Source organism: Crocodylus siamensis, chromosome 4 (genome assembly GCF_052110815.1).
Source record: "Crocodylus siamensis isolate JL-2025a chromosome 4, ASM5211081v1, whole genome shotgun sequence".
Classification (NCBI taxonomy): domain Eukaryota; kingdom Metazoa; phylum Chordata; order Crocodylia; family Crocodylidae; genus Crocodylus; species Crocodylus siamensis.
Window position 1 is genome coordinate 233,873,298 of NC_143398.1, and position 15,442 is coordinate 233,888,739.

The following is a 15,442-nucleotide window of genomic DNA, read 5'->3' on the forward strand; positions in this document are numbered from 1 at the left end:
ACAAGTGCAGATGCTGCACTTGCATCCAGACAAGCCACACGTGGTGCACATGCAGGTGTTTCCCACACACCTGCCTGGCAGTACAGTGAGGTGTTTTGATCCTGAGAGTTCCTGGGGTCAAAAAAAACCCCCGTACCTAAAAAAAGCGGGGCGGCACACGTGGCAGCAGTGCGCTCCGCCCAAAACTGGAGCCTGGCTGGCTGGAGCCGTGGTCCCAGGATCCCTGCTGCAAGACCACTCCAGATGCAGCTACCCAAGGCCCCCAGGACTCCAGGTAAGGCTGCTGGGGCCAGCACAGTTGCTGGGCCCAGCCTCCCCTTCCCTGCCTGAGGCAGCATGCCACATGCCAGAGCACACGTGGCATGGGTGTTCCCTGTGGACAAGGTGTGCCATTGCTACTCATCCTCAGGGAGACGCATGTTCTCACTCATGGGGACATGCCCATTGCATGCTGTTAGCTCCAGAAACTGCTGTGCTTTCACTATGCTTACCCAATGAGCTCCGTGGGCCCAGGTGGACCTTTAATTGGACTATAATCAGGATGGTGTTATGCGGAAAGGTAACGGGAGCTTGTTTGTTTTTAATAGCTAAATATTGGGATGGCGTTTGGCCTTGCTTTCTATAAAATATCCAAAACAGCAGTTGTTTGAAAATAGAGTTTGTGCTTACAGCAACCGCTTTCAATGTCATGGGTGAAATCCACTCCTGTTCCCAGAACCCTTGCAATTCTCCTCTGCTCCCTTCGTGTCGAAAATTAGATCAGATACTGTAGGCCAACTGACTCAAACTTAGTGTACGGCCTGTCGTTCATCAGTCACATAGTTTTGGAGGGGTTCCCCCATATTTTGTGTGCTTTTCAGTCCTAAGAGGTCAATGGAGGTAGTCCAAAGAGGTCAACTTTCTGGTTAGCAGAAGAAAGCATCTGAGCATAGTATAGAGATCTGTTGACGAAGATCAAATTCTTAATCAATGCTAAACCTCAATTATCATATAACTTGCAGCTCTGTGAGGAAGGGTGTCATTTGCAGGCAGTCATGTAGAACAAAATGCCAGTGACAAAGGTTAGAGGACATTTATAACTGATAATATGGAAACCGGCTATTTTGGAAATTGGAAAGAAGCTACTTTGCTTTTCCAACTCCATGCTGAGTTTTAGGCCTGGCAGCAAGAAAACAAACAAACCCAAATACCTTTTATATGTTAACTCTGAAACACAATATACAAAACCACTAAGGACCTACTAAATTCAGAAATAGAGTGCAAGGCGGCTCCTTCAATCTTGCGTGTTCCCCCGCGTGCACTTTAACCATTGCCCCCCGCCCCTGCTGCTGATTAGCGGAGGACCCCACCACTCCCTCTAGATAAGCTAAAACTGTACTTTTAACTATGGCAACATTTTTGCCTCCCACCAGTTAGCAGCAAAGACCAGGGCCGTTTGGAGCCCCTCAGTCAATCAGTGCCAGAGGGCAAAAATGGCCCCATAATTAAAACCTCAGTTTTTTGCCTTCCCACTGATCAGAAGCGGGTTGCAAGAAGGGCCCCTCCATCAGTCATCGGGGTGGGGGAATGTGGGGGGAACCTGCAAGATTAAAGGAGCCCGCTTCCACCATTAATTTGGTAGGTCCCTAAAAACCACAAATATCACTGTTTAGAAGTAACACTTAATGGCAGGGATCTTACTCAGTACAAAGGGGGTTATGAATGTACCATCCTAAGTACCTAAGACATTTTGGAGTCATTCCCTGTGAGCAGGTCGGCATGCCTGATGCTTTGCTCCTTTGGAGGTCTTCAGCCAGTCCCATATACACAAACACAATTTTTGGACTAAAAAACCCAAATAATTAAATAAACAAAATTCTCAGCCCTTCTCGAGGCAGTAGGAAGGACCCTTAAGCTCAGTACTGGCCCAGTACTATGGCTTGGCTCCTCTTGCTAGCAATTTTATCTGGGTTTCAGTCTGCCTCCTGGCTCCAAGCTGTTGCTTCCCCAGCTCACCATCCTCCGCTCTCTTCTCTGGGGCTTTTAACCACTAATGGGATACTCCCTCATTAGATAACTGCCCACAGCTGAGCTTCTACAACAGGGCTGTCTGCTTCCTCTTAAGGGGCCAGACTACCCTGTTTCATTCCTGATCTTCTTTCTTTTTCTCTTAAGCTCAGTGACATACTAGACATGCTGTCTGTTTAGTTCTGTCTTCTCCTGCTGCTTTGGAGCTATTTCAACATTTGTAATAACACTGTATGAAATACCATTAGGATGTTAAATTCCTGATAGAATGTTATATGTCTGAATTTTAATTTTGTATTTGCTTGCCTTAGAAGAGGCATAAGTGTACAATGAAAACTCCCTAGACCGAGAACTCACTTGACAAATATCAGCTTCTCTAATTATTTGTATTTTCCCGTCAAATTAATATAAAAATATTGAGTCTGCATAAATCCAAATAAAATGTAAACGCACAGCTGAGTGGCTCCGCTACTGCTTTGCCGAGACATTTAAGCTCTTCCAGTTTCTAAGTTCAAGATTCATTATGGGTAATTTAGGCAAGAAATTGTTTTTGTATTTATAGCAGCATCTTTACCCAGGGCATGGTTTGGAACAGAAAGCTTTTCACTTGCAATTGGTGATTGCAAGATTTTTTTTTTAGATAAAGCAGAGGATTTAAAATTAAGAAACCTGGATTTTACTCCTAGCCCTGTTTTAAAATTATTATGTGATTGATCAATTCACTCAAGCCTCTGTCCCCTCTGGAAATTTCTGATAATTACAATCCATACCTCACAGGGTTATTTCAATGGAATAATCCCTTATTATCATTATAGCAAATGAATAGACTATCCTACATAAATACAGACAATTCATGCATCATGCTGGATAGCTATCAGACTCTTCCCATATTATACTTTACCTGTGGCTAATTTCTTATGTAAATTATTATTTATTATTTATAATCTGGTAGTCACCAAAAATCCAAACCAAGATTTCAGCCTCATTTTTTCTGGCCATGGTAAAAATACATAATAGGAAACAATCATGGTTAGAGCAAAATTTGACTCTAAATACACAGGAAATATAAAGAGTAACAAAGGAGAATATTATTGCCTTATCTTACAAAGCAAATTGATCCACAAACATAATAAAGGCCTGATATTCAAATGTGTTTAACAGCCACCAACCCTGCTATAGGTAGTGGTAGTGACAGTTGTTCAGTATTCATGAAAATTGGGCCATAGAAGCCTTTCCCCAAATTAAACACGAAATCTGTGGTGAATCCATCAGTATGTTACCCCAGGCTCCCAATCCAGTCTGTAACCAGAAAACCAGCCTCTTTTTAATGCTGTATGATGCAACAAAACCTAAATGTAATGTATTGTGTATTCAGCAAGAGGAAAGTCATGGAAAATGTGGCTCCCTTACTGAGGGGGGGAGGCAACCTTTGTGACAGATTATGCAAAAAAAGGCTGAAGTACTTAATACGGTTTTCACCTGTCTGCACAGGCAAGCTCAGCTCCCAGAATACTGCACCTGGCAGCACAGTTGCAGCAGAAGGTGAGCAGTCAAGAGTGCCAAAAGAGCATGTTAGGGACTGTTTAAAAAATCTGGATCTGTACAAGTCCATGGGGCCAGATGGGATACACCCAAAGGTGCTGAGGGAGTTGACCAATGTGATTGCCAACCTGCTGGCCATCATCTTTGAAAACTCATGCTAATTGGGAGAGGTCCTGGATGATTGAAAAAGGGCAAATATAGTGCCCACCTTTAAGAATGGGAAGCAGGAGGATCCAGGGAATTACAGACTGGTCAGCCTCACCTCAGTCCCTAGAAAGATCATGGAGCAGGTCCAGAAGGAATCCATTGCTAAGTATTTGGAGGAGAAGAAAGTGATGAGGAACGATCAGCATGGATTCACAAAGGGTAAGTCATGCTTGACTAACCTGATTGCCTTCTATGATGAGATGACTGGCTCTGTGGATGTGGGAAGAGCAGTGGATGTCGTATACCTTGATGTTAGCAAGGCTTTTAATACCGTCTCCCACAACATTCTCACAAGCTATGGAAGCTCAGATTGGATGAATGGTTTGTAACGTGGCTAGAAAGCTGGCTAGGGCATTGAGCTCAGAGGATGGTAATCAATGGCTTGATGTCTAGGTGGCAGTTGGCAGCAAGTGTATTGCCGATTTTGTTCAATAGTTTCATCAATGACATAGAAGATGGGATGAAGTGCACCCTCAGGAAGTTTGCACATGACACCAAGCTGGGGGGGAGTAATAGATATGCTGGAAGGTAGGGCTGGTATTCAGAGACAAATTGGAGAATTGGACCAAAAGAAATCTCATGAGGTTCAATAACGACAAGTGCTAAGTCCTGCACTTAGGATGAAACAGTCCCGTTCATCAGAACAGGCTGCGGATCGACTGGCTAAATAGTGTCTCTGAAGAAAAGGACCTGGGAGTTACAGTAGACAATAAATTGAATATGAGTCAACGCTGTGCCTTTGTTGTGAAGAAGGCTAATGGTATACTAGGCTACATTAGTAGGATTGTTGCTAGCAGATCGAGGGAAGTGATTCTTGCCCTTTATTTGACACTGGTGAGGCCACATCTGGAGTACTGTGTCCAGTTTTGGGCCCTGCCCACTACAGAAAGGATGTAAACAAATTGGGGAGAGTTTAAGCAAGAGGAACAGAAATGGTTAGGGACTTGGGGCACTTGACTTACAAAGAGAGGCTGAGAGAATTGGGCTTGTTTAGTCTGGAGAAGAAAAGGCTGAGGGAGGATTTAATAGCAGCCTTCAGAAGGGTAGTTCAGGAGAGGATGGAACTAGAGTTGTTCTCAGTAGTGGCCAATGACAGAACAAGGAGCAATGGTCTCAAGTTGCAGCAAGGGAAGTTTAGGTTAGATATTAGGAAGAACTTTCTTACTAGGAGGGTAGTAAAACACTGGAACAGGTTACCCAGAGAGGTTGTGGAGTCTCCATCACTGGAGGTTTTGCAGACCCGGGTAGACAAAGCCTTGGCTGGGATAATCTAGTTGGGGATGGTCCTGCTTTGAGCAGGGGGGTTGGACTAGATGACTTCCTGAGGTTCCTTCCAACCCTAATTTTCTATGATTCTATGGTTGTGAAAACTTCATCTCTATTTGCACAGGTTTCAAACGTGCACAACATTCTGCTAGTGCTCAAGCATTCATAGAACAACTTTCTGGTTAGCAGCATAAATAAGTTATGAATACAATATTTTTAGAAGGGCAGTAGCTATGACTGCCATGTTTTCCTTGTATAGTATACAATGAACCAGCAACCTAACAGAGCATCATAGCTTAGCTTTTTCAAGTAAGGCCATTGTATTTATGCAACCAGATCTACAAGAATTAAGAAGTTGCTAAGACAGTATAGCCCCATTGCACTGCCTGTACACTTTTATATAGCAGAACCGTCCCTCTACTCTAGTAGGTAGATATGTTTCACCACCTATCCATTACCTCTAAATTAGAACACAATGTCTTTATGATTGGAATTGGAATTTTTCTTGGACAGTTTCCTATTTTAAGGCTCAAAACAGTTTTTCTCAGGCTATTCTAATTTAAATCTAAGTTTCTGCTCTTCAGGCAAATTTAGATTATGAATATAACTATCCTTCCGGTGTAATTTAATGCAAATCCCTTTTCTTTGTTCAGCTTACTGTCTCTGTTGACTTTGCTAAGCACTTACCATAGCAGGAAGTAAGATAATGCATGTATCTTCTAATTCATAAGCATTCCAAAACTCACAAGTGAGATAGGAGGATCATACGTTTTAAAGTAATAATAAAAGAGTTAGCATTTATTATGCTGCAGACATAAACTAGCATATCAATACTAAATTAAAAGTAAAAATTGTACAAAAATTGGAATGTAAATATAAAAAAAACCCCTATAAGTATAAAATGCAGTTAGGACATGGTAAGAAAGGCTGTTCTGCACTGTCTTGTTAGGTTTTGCAGTCTTGTAAGACCCTGGTGTAATTTTGACAAATTCTAGCCATTCAGTCTGCCGGGTGCCTGCGGGCGGGTGCTGCTGGGGAGGGGGTGGGGGAAGAGGGCTCCACTGCTGCAAAGGGAAGCACTGTCCTTCATCGCAGCCCAGGGCCCACTCTGCCCTCTGGCAGTTCAGCCTCCCCTCCCCGCCACCCAAGAGGCAGGTAAGTGCAGGGTGTGTGCACGACACGGGGGTTTACTTCACCCTAAAAAACCCACCGCTTCAATTTAGGTCCCCTGTTCTTTCTGCACACACCCATTTATACTGGCTGTCTGCCTCATAGAAAATCTACTATGTCTTTAATTTCTGTCAAAACAATTTGGCTATTTAGACATTGAAGATCGGGGGGACGGGGAATTATTTTCCTCATATTAAAACAAAAATCGGTAAGCTTTTCTTTGACCAGCATGATGCAATCACACGCTTTGATTCAAATGAAAAGACCATTTTTAAGGTTGTAGAGTCAGGTACGCAGGAGTCAAGGCATGCCAGAATTAGTACTGCTTGTGCAGTTGTGATCATCTCTTTTGAGAGGTTGTGTTTTTTCATGATCACGTAGAATTTTTCCACAGGAAAATTCCCCTGCAAAAGGCTGTGGGGGTAAATCAAGGATGTATAGCGAGTGAGACTACTGCTTGTTGCATGCTTGCTTTGCTTATTACATGAGCAGGAAGCTATGTAGTGAAAGTAACTCAAAGATAAAGGGAGGGATGTAGTTGAAGGCAGTCAACTGCTACCCTGGTACTGAATATTTACTGATCACCTAAAGAATGGCACAGTCTGATTTTGAGAGAGGTAGTTAGACTGTTGGTCTGTACTCAGTCAGAAAGCAGGGTTGATATGCACCTAGAGCAGGGGCAGGCAAAGTATAGCCCGGATCCACCCCACCAGTCAATTTCTTCTGGCCTGCGCACACCCACCAACTAATTGTACCCTACTCAGCCCGTGTGCCTGACTCACACACTTGTGGGAGGAAGGGTCTGGCCCAGCCTCCAGACAGCTTCTGGGCAGGGCTGCCACTGCTACTGCTGCAGCCGCCAGGGGACCTTCTCTGGCGTCTCACTCACTCAGGGCACCAGGTAGGGAAGTGGCAGGGACGGGGAGAGGAGCTGCAGCTGGGTGAGAGTGCAGAGCACGGGGCTGGGGGCAGTGTGGAGCCTGTGCCCAGGGGGCCAGCGGGAGTGCAGAGCTTGGGTGGGCAGGGTGTAGGGGGGGTGGACCCTCCTGCACTCCCCCCTCATGGTCCATAGTCTCCACCAATGGTGGCAACAGCAGCAGCTGGCAGGGGCTCTTGGAGTGCTTGTGCCGTGTCCAGACACTGCCACCCAGTATGCATGGATCCAGACAGCACTGCATGTAGTGGCAAGGAACACAGCCCGGCCGGTCCACCTCTATCATGCTGGACTCCCTGCAGTGCACATGCAGCTCCCAGCCCTCACACGCCCCTGGGGGAAACCCCGCGCTATGAAGCCACCTGCCTTCCCTGCCCCATGCCATGCGGGTCCCAGGACTCCAGCAGAAGGGGAGGGCTCCATCGTGCGGGGCTTCCCCCATTGGCACACGAGTTCCAGCAGCTGCACGTGTGCCGTGGAGAGCTCCACGCAATAGGGGCAGGCCAGCCAGGCTGTGCTCTTTGCCACCACGTGCAGTGCTGGCCAGAGCCACATGCCACTTGGCAGCAGTGCCTGCATGGGCCACCAGCACCCCAAGCTTCTGCTGCTGCTGCTGCTGCTGCCTGCAGGTCTCATATTTTAATTGGGGTCTCATTTTAATTTATTTGGGATTTGGGATTTGGGATTGCAGTGCCAGGTCACACAGGCCACGGGGGAAGCCCACAGCGGGCAGCATACACACCTCACCCTGTCCACAGATCTAGGGGTCACAGGTCACTGCTGTCCCCTGAAAGTGCATGCCATGGTGAGGATCAGTCCCTCCCCTGCCCAAGCCCAGAGCAGGCAGGCAGCAGGCAGGAAGGGTGGTGAGCCTGGCTCCGCTCCGCTCGGCTGCAGCAGCTGCTGCCTCCCACCAGAGGCAGGGGGCTGTGGACTTGGGTCCCTGGCCCCATAGCCCTAGCAGCCGGGAGCCCCCTCTGGCCGGGCTGAGGGAGCAGGAGCTGTAGGTGGGGGGCAAAGAGCACCAGCAAAGCTGGGGAGTTGTGGGGAGTGATGGGCAGGAACAGGGCTGGAAGGATTTGAGGGGGAGTGAGGGGTACCAGAAGGACTGGGGTGGCTGGGTGCGGGGAGTGAGGGACATCAGCAGGGTCAGGGGGGCTGTAGAGTGGCTTTCATTTTAATCACAGATCTGGGGACATTTATCAGAGAAGTTGCAATTTTTTTATCAGGAAAAACCAGGATCCCTGGTGGTCAGTCAGACCATGAGCAGAGGGCCAAGGCATTTTCCTTCATAGTCAGGAACCTCCAACTTTGGTCCCACCCAGCTTTAGCGTTGTCACCCCCCTGTCAAAGTCCCCAGTCTTGGCTGCAGGCAAAAACCAATGCCTTTGAGGAAGGCTTACAAACACCCTGACCCATATAGCAGACAGGTGGGGTTGGGGGCAACCGGCAAAGCCCAGAGGCATGGGAAATACCCATCATGAAACATAGACATAGACATCCCTGACCAGTGCCTGTCCAACGTCTTCTTGAACACCTCTAGTGATGGAGAGTCCACGTCAGCCCTGCACAGTCTATTCCACTTTCTCACTATTCTAATAGTGAAGAAGTTTTTATGGCTGTCCAATCTAAACCTAATTGCTGCAACTTCAAGCCATCGGTCCACATCCTCTTCTCTGCAGCAAGAGGGGAAAGGTGCTTTCCCTCTTCTTTATGGCAGCCCTTCAAGTATTTGAAGACATATCATGTCCCCTCTTAAGTACCTTTTCCGCAAACTGACCAGGCCTAGCTCCTTGAGCCCCTTCTCATACAACTTGTTGCCCAAGCCTTTCGTTATCTTTGTCACCTGCCTCTGGACCCTCTCTAGCTTCCCCATGTGTGGTTTTTTTTAAAAAAAACATGGAGCCCAGAACTACACACAGTCCTCCAGATGCAGCTCAATCAGCACTGAGTAGAAAGCACTTTCACCTCCTGTGTCTTGCACCTGAGGCTTCTTATTGATCCATCCCAAAAATGCATTCATCTTTTGTGAATTTAGCATTTTGTAAAGACTCTTGGAGAGCCTTGTTAAGTTCTGTGGTGCTACAAATACGCTGTCAGGACCAAAATCAGTAAAAAATATTAAATAGGCCATTGAGTTTTGTAACAAATATTAAATAGGCCATTGGTTCAGTGTTTGGAAGATGGCCCTAGGGTCTAGCTGTCTGTGGGCCCCAACAGAGGTTTCTAGCAAAGAATAAGGAACTAGCGCCCTTTTATCTACATCAACTCAGATTAGAAACTCTCTGCATCCTGATGACTTGTATATCTATGAAGTTTTCTCTTCATCCTCAGATACACATTTGGTTTCCTTAAAGTAATTCCACCATTTAGAAATCATGCAAGACCAGGTGTCATGACATTGTTGGCCCCCATATTGGCTCTCTGCCACATTGATAAAGCTTGGAGAAAAAAACAAACACGAGTGCTACCTCGCAACATACTTGGGGATTCCCAGATTCAGCTTGGCATGTCATGCCCTAGTCTTGGAGAATAGCTATATCACCTGGAGCCGAGTATAAGAGCGAGGAAAAGTAGTTCCAGGCATGATGTGCAGGTGTGGTTATTCTTTCCCATTTTACAAATGTGAGACCAAACTCAGGCCATTTGTAGCTGTCTTAAATTCTGCATCCCTCGTCTTTTATGTACAGCATCAGAATTGTATGGAACTATCTCCCCGGCTACCCCTGCTGTTAAAGTTAATCTGTGCTATTGATAAATAAAGAATCATGCGTCAAAACTGCCTTAAAAATCTCATTTAACGCAAGCTAAGACCATTGGTTTTAAAGTGAGACTGAGTTTCTAAGCAAACTGTTTGAAACCAAAGCTGAGAGCTGTGCAGCCAGACTGAGAGCTGCCAGGAGCAGAGAACTGAAGCAAGGATGCCGGACATCTCTGGGATGACAGACTGCAACAGGCCTTCCTCCACAACGTCTCCAGTTTGACTGCCTAACAAGGTTATAGGAAGAGAGAAGTAGATTTTCCGTAACATTAAAGCCCATCTATTGGACTCCTTTGCTTTGCCAAGCTCGTGTAGGGACTTGGTAGTATGCGTTAGTTGCTACAGCGGTTGTCAATTAACAGTAATATTGCGTCTTGCTTAAAACACTTGTAGTGTAAAAATGGCATTTTAAAATCATCCCAGTTGTCTCATAGCATTGCAAACTCTTGGTTTTTGTTTTGATCTTGTTTGAGAGGGAGGAGGGTTTTATATTTATGAAAAGTTTACTTTATTTTCTATTTGCTCTTTGTCCAGCAGACAGAAATATATGGCATAGCAAGAAGGCACTGAATACTTATTCAGAACGAACATTTTAATAGATGTGATTTAGTGTAGGAAAGTCCGGTTTATATACAGCACTTTCTATGTAGGTTTGACTTTGTGTATTTATGTATTTATTTATACTGAGTGCTGAACAGACCAATAAGCCTGCTTCATCATCATGCATCCGTTGTTAAGCTTACATTGTTTTGCAAGGTCTAACTTAGATTGTTTGGCCCAAACCAGAGGATAATTTCTCTTCTAAATATGCAACGATTATGTTTCACTTCCATAAAGTAAAGCACACATGTATGTGCATAAGTGTATATTTTTGGAAGCGATTGCAAATCTGGAAAGAATTTCACATGCTCCTAATTTCTATTTTATACAGTTTGCATCCTAATCAAATACTTTATTGCTTGCAGTCAGATAGGCCAAAGCCTTTGAAGGTGAGTAAGTCTGTAAGGTTTCAAAATAACTGCTAAAGGAGCAAGAACTTCCCAGAAGAGCACTGTACCCTAGCTACTAATCCTAGTGGTAATATTAACTTCCATCATGTACCTTGTTGGCTATTTGAGTTCCCTTACATCCCTCTCTCAGTGATTATATTTGCTTATGGGGCCACTCAGTCCATGTTTTGCTTGCCAGGGTTTGTCTAAGGTAGCTATAATTTAAAATGCTTTTCTAGCTGAACTATACATGATATGAATACCACATTTTAAAATGTATGTTTATCCCAGAGAGTACTACATCACTATGGTGAAGTGGGTGAGCAATACCAAGACTGTGGTGAGATGGTTAAACAGACCTCAGAACATTTCCATCCTTACCGTTTGTGAGACCACGACTGGTGCTTGTAGCAGAGTAAGTAGATTTCCCCATTTGCATCTTTGCAACATTTTGTCCTGATTTGAATCAGAAAGTAAAGGTATTTGGAATATCTTTTGATGCCATAATTGTAAACTAAATATAAGAGGACAACCGGGAACGAAGTAATGTGATAGTGTTTCAAACCTCATACTGCAATAATTGCAGTAAAATCTACCAGTCTGATTTTCAGACTTGTTGAGCTTTGTTCACTCATTAACTTTAGTAAAGCAAAAGTTGCTCAACACCTCTGAAGAACAGGTGGAAAATATTATGTTCATAGCCAAGGCAGTGCCAAGAAGCTGTGCCTTCAAGTATTCTCAGATGCCTCTTTCTCCTATCCTGCAGTGGTTTCCCTTGTCTCTGTAATAGTTTCATAGATTTAAAAGGGAAAATACAGGAATTTCGATAAATCTTGGAAAATCACCATGCATGCATAATCTATTTTAGCATTAAGTCTATAGAGTTTGGGTTTTTTTTAATTCACCTTTCTGAGGAAACTGAGAGGAAACTGATGGGCATCAAACAAAATCACACCTACTTTTTCTAATGATGGGAGTCACTCTCATGAAGCCCTAGATCGTGTTTGGATGGCTGATTATATTCAGAGTCTGTGGTGAAGATATTTTGTGTTTTGGGATTCCCTTCAACCAGAAGTCCCTGTTCAGTAGTTACATTTTTGACAGCAGCATGGAAGACCAGTAATAAGTAAGGTTTCATGCTATAATTTGGCTTCAAGGTGGCTGCTCTCAGTAAAAAGGATGCGCTTATTGTAATGCTTTCACTGCAACTGCAGCAGCACTTGAAAATGGATGATTTTTCCCCCCACAAAAGCTCAGGTCACTTCCTCATTGCTCATTCTTCATCTCTTGCCTGCACACCCTCTGGCTCAATTCCTGCTTGAACTGCTGATAATGGCAGCTTTCTCCTTGAGTTCAATAAAAACAGAATCAGGACTTGTGTATTTATACCGTGACCTCCCTGAATCTCTATTTCCAAAGACATACACCCATCAGCCATCCCACTTTACCCAGCCTTTCTGTATGTGTGGATAAGTTCAGAAATACTTTTGAATTACCTCACCAGATAGACCACAGAAACCCAGGAGGTAATGGAGAGGCGATACGGTTGCCTAGGAGGGTGTCAAAAAACGGTGCTGACTATTGTATTACATTTCTACTCTAAATGCACTGCAGCACCTTTCAGAAACAGCTGTTTCATTCATACTGTTTGCCATGGTGATTTTTCAGACATGGACATTGCAGCCCATTCTTGTTGTAGCTGAGGCCTTCTTCAAGTCCTTGGTATGCATTCCCTTCACAGGCCAGACCTCCGACACCTCCCTCCAACCCTTTGGAGTGGGATTCCTTGAATCTAACCATTTTCTGACTGGGTTCCTGAGAACCATCCTTGTGTTACCTCTCCAATGGGTTTGACACCTACAAGAGTGTCTCTTCAAGGGCCTGCAGACAGTAATGATATACAGTGACACCAAATGACCCTCTTTGTGCAAAGCATAGTTTATTTTCCCAAAGTTTGAAGAACTTAAAGAAATGCATTTATCAAAGAAATGTGGGTGCATATCATGCTGCCACCCCCTTCAGGCCATGAGAAGACATGACTTAACCTAAGTACCCCACTCTCTTGGGGACAAAGTAAGGCTGGTTGTTGCAATCAGTTTGTGTCAACCTGAACCAACTGATAAACTCACCCTCTTCCCATTCCTTCCTAAGCTAATTATCATTAAAGTTTAGGCTCCCAAGTGATCCTAGGTTTAGCACTGAAAAAAATAGGCTAAACTGAATGGGCCAAATAAGGCCAATCAAGAACTTCTCTTAGTTTTTAGATATTTTTTTTTTGCCATTGCTTCATTTCCTGTTGACTTCCCTCTTTCAGTCTCTTTTTGATGTGCAACTTTGATAAAAATAATTTAAGATACTTCTAAGTCCATCATATCGCTTTTCCTTAGGGAAAAAGACTGAGTGAGATTGTCCACTGAGTATTCCTGAATAGAGCATCTGCTATTAGGTTCACGGTGCCTTTGACAAGAACCACCTCTATGTCATCATCTTGGAGGATTTATCTCCATCTAAAACTTGATATTAGATGCTTTTATATGATGAAACCAGGTAAAAAGTGAGTGATTGATGTTCACAGTAAAATGGCAGCCAAGTAGATCTGATTGCAATTTGTTCAAGCCCATATAGCAAGACATTATTTTTTTGAGAGCAGCATAGTTTTTTATCTTGGTCCAGCAATTCCTTTCTTAGATATACAGTTCTCCTCTCATGGGAAAATGTATTCGCACAGCATCTAATTTAGTATTTTTGAAAACCATAGAAGTCTTGCCACTGCCTGGGTATACTACAACTGAATCTTTACTCAGGGCTTCATGTAGTTCACAGAAAGCTTTCTAATGCTATTCCATTCAAACTGCCTTGATTGGGGTACCTTTCTGAAATAGCTCAGTGATGTGAGAGCCAGCCATCCCAGCAAACACCTGGATTTATTTCCTGGTTTGGGGACCAGACAAATCCTTCATATCTTTCACCTGTGCAGGTTCTAGTTTAATACAGCCGTAACCTGTCCTCTGGCTCAGATAAGCCACTTTTGACCTCTTTTTCCATCTTTATCATTAATCTTGCATCTTGATTGCTTTTGACCGCCTTTCCAGTCTGCGTCATATTTCCCTCCCAAAACTAACCAAAACACAAATACCATCAATGTATGCTGATGCAATTCCTTTTTTTCAGTTCTACCAGATGCTGTCAAGAGCTGCTTTAAACCTGAAAAGTAAAACCAGGAGCTCCAAATTACTAAAGATTGATAAATAAAGACATTTAGCTCCAGAATCGAAAGACATCTACCAGTAGCTTATACTGAGATCATGAATCTGCTTCTGGCTCGTTCACATCTGAAGGAAGTGTGTTGCAAGCAGTGAGGGCTGTTTCTCCCATCTTAGAGATGGGGAATATGACAGCTCTGCCTGAGTTAAAGGCAAATGTTGTGATGGGATTGTTGAGTGTAGGACTTTTTTGTTTTATAAGTTGGCCCTTCGTGCTCTGTGTCTTCAGTTGAATGACTAAATAATGTTTTGCCATGAGTTGCTTTGATTGACTGCTGTCCCAGCCTTCCTCAGGGAAAGATACCTTTGTGACATCCAACCCTAGTTGGACCTGGTGATTGATACTCAGAGAACTTGTAACCCAGGTGTAAGACACAGCGACATGAAAGAAAACCATCTTGGGAAAGTACGGCTCAGGTGTGTCTCAGGGAACTGTATCCCAAGTGTAGGAGAGAGCGACATGAAAAAAATCCATCTTGGGAAAGTAAGGCTCAGGTGCGTGTACCTTGAGGAAGGGCAGCAGTGCCTAGACTGGTAACTGTGGCAATATAGGCAAAGCAGCTATTCAGTTCAGTGAAAGTGTAGCTATTGACTTCAGTGACAAGGGGAATTGGCACAGGTATCAGTAGCTAACCTGAAAAACTCAAAGTAAGACTGTTTTACAGCACATCACCATTTCATTCGTATTTCATGCCCAATGTTTTAGTAAATCAAGAGTTTTGGTGTGTATTTGCTGTTGCAAAAAGTATCATGTAACAACCAAGTATCTAATTATGACATCCACTGGAATTTCAGTCAGTCAGACTGTATTTATAGGACAGATCCTCAGCTGATGTAAATTGTCAGGATTCAGTGGAGTTGCGATAATTTACAGCAGCTGAATTCCTGCCTCATTTTTTTACCAGTACATATGTGGAATAAAGGGTGGTATGGTATATGATTTAGGGCTGGTAGTCTTACAGGAAGAATCCTATTTTCAGTGCCATTTGATTGATTTTGATATTCAGGCTTAGTAAAAATGAAATGACTATCCATGAAAACCTTGATGTGATGAAAACAAAGGGTGGAAATTTCAAAAAGTCTCACGCTAGGAGTCTGATGCTGGCTGTTTGCCCAATGTAGTTAAAAGGACCTAAATTTTCCAGTTGCCAGATGATGCCTAAAGATAAATGCCCGATATTGATGCCTGTTCAAACTTCTTGATAACTAGTCAAAAGGGGTTTTAAAGGTGTTTTATATTACTAGTGGTGTTCTGCTAAAAATTCAGAAAGGCAGTTGACTTTTTAATTTAATTATTATCATG

The 15,442-nt window shown here is 43.8% G+C and overlaps 1 protein-coding gene across 2 annotated transcripts in view; it reads left to right on the plus strand.

The window, feature by feature from the left end:
* Nucleotides 1–15,442, plus strand: part of DPP10 (dipeptidyl peptidase like 10) — a 480,192-nt gene that overhangs the window by 407,843 nt on the left and 56,907 nt on the right. For both annotated transcript variants that reach the window (XM_090045899.1, XM_090045898.1), the window contains exon 11: nt 11,168–11,291. In XM_090045899.1, coding sequence (XP_089902025.1) covers nt 11,168–11,291 — 124 coding nt within the window. The remainder of the gene's footprint in view (nt 1–11,167; nt 11,292–15,442) is intronic.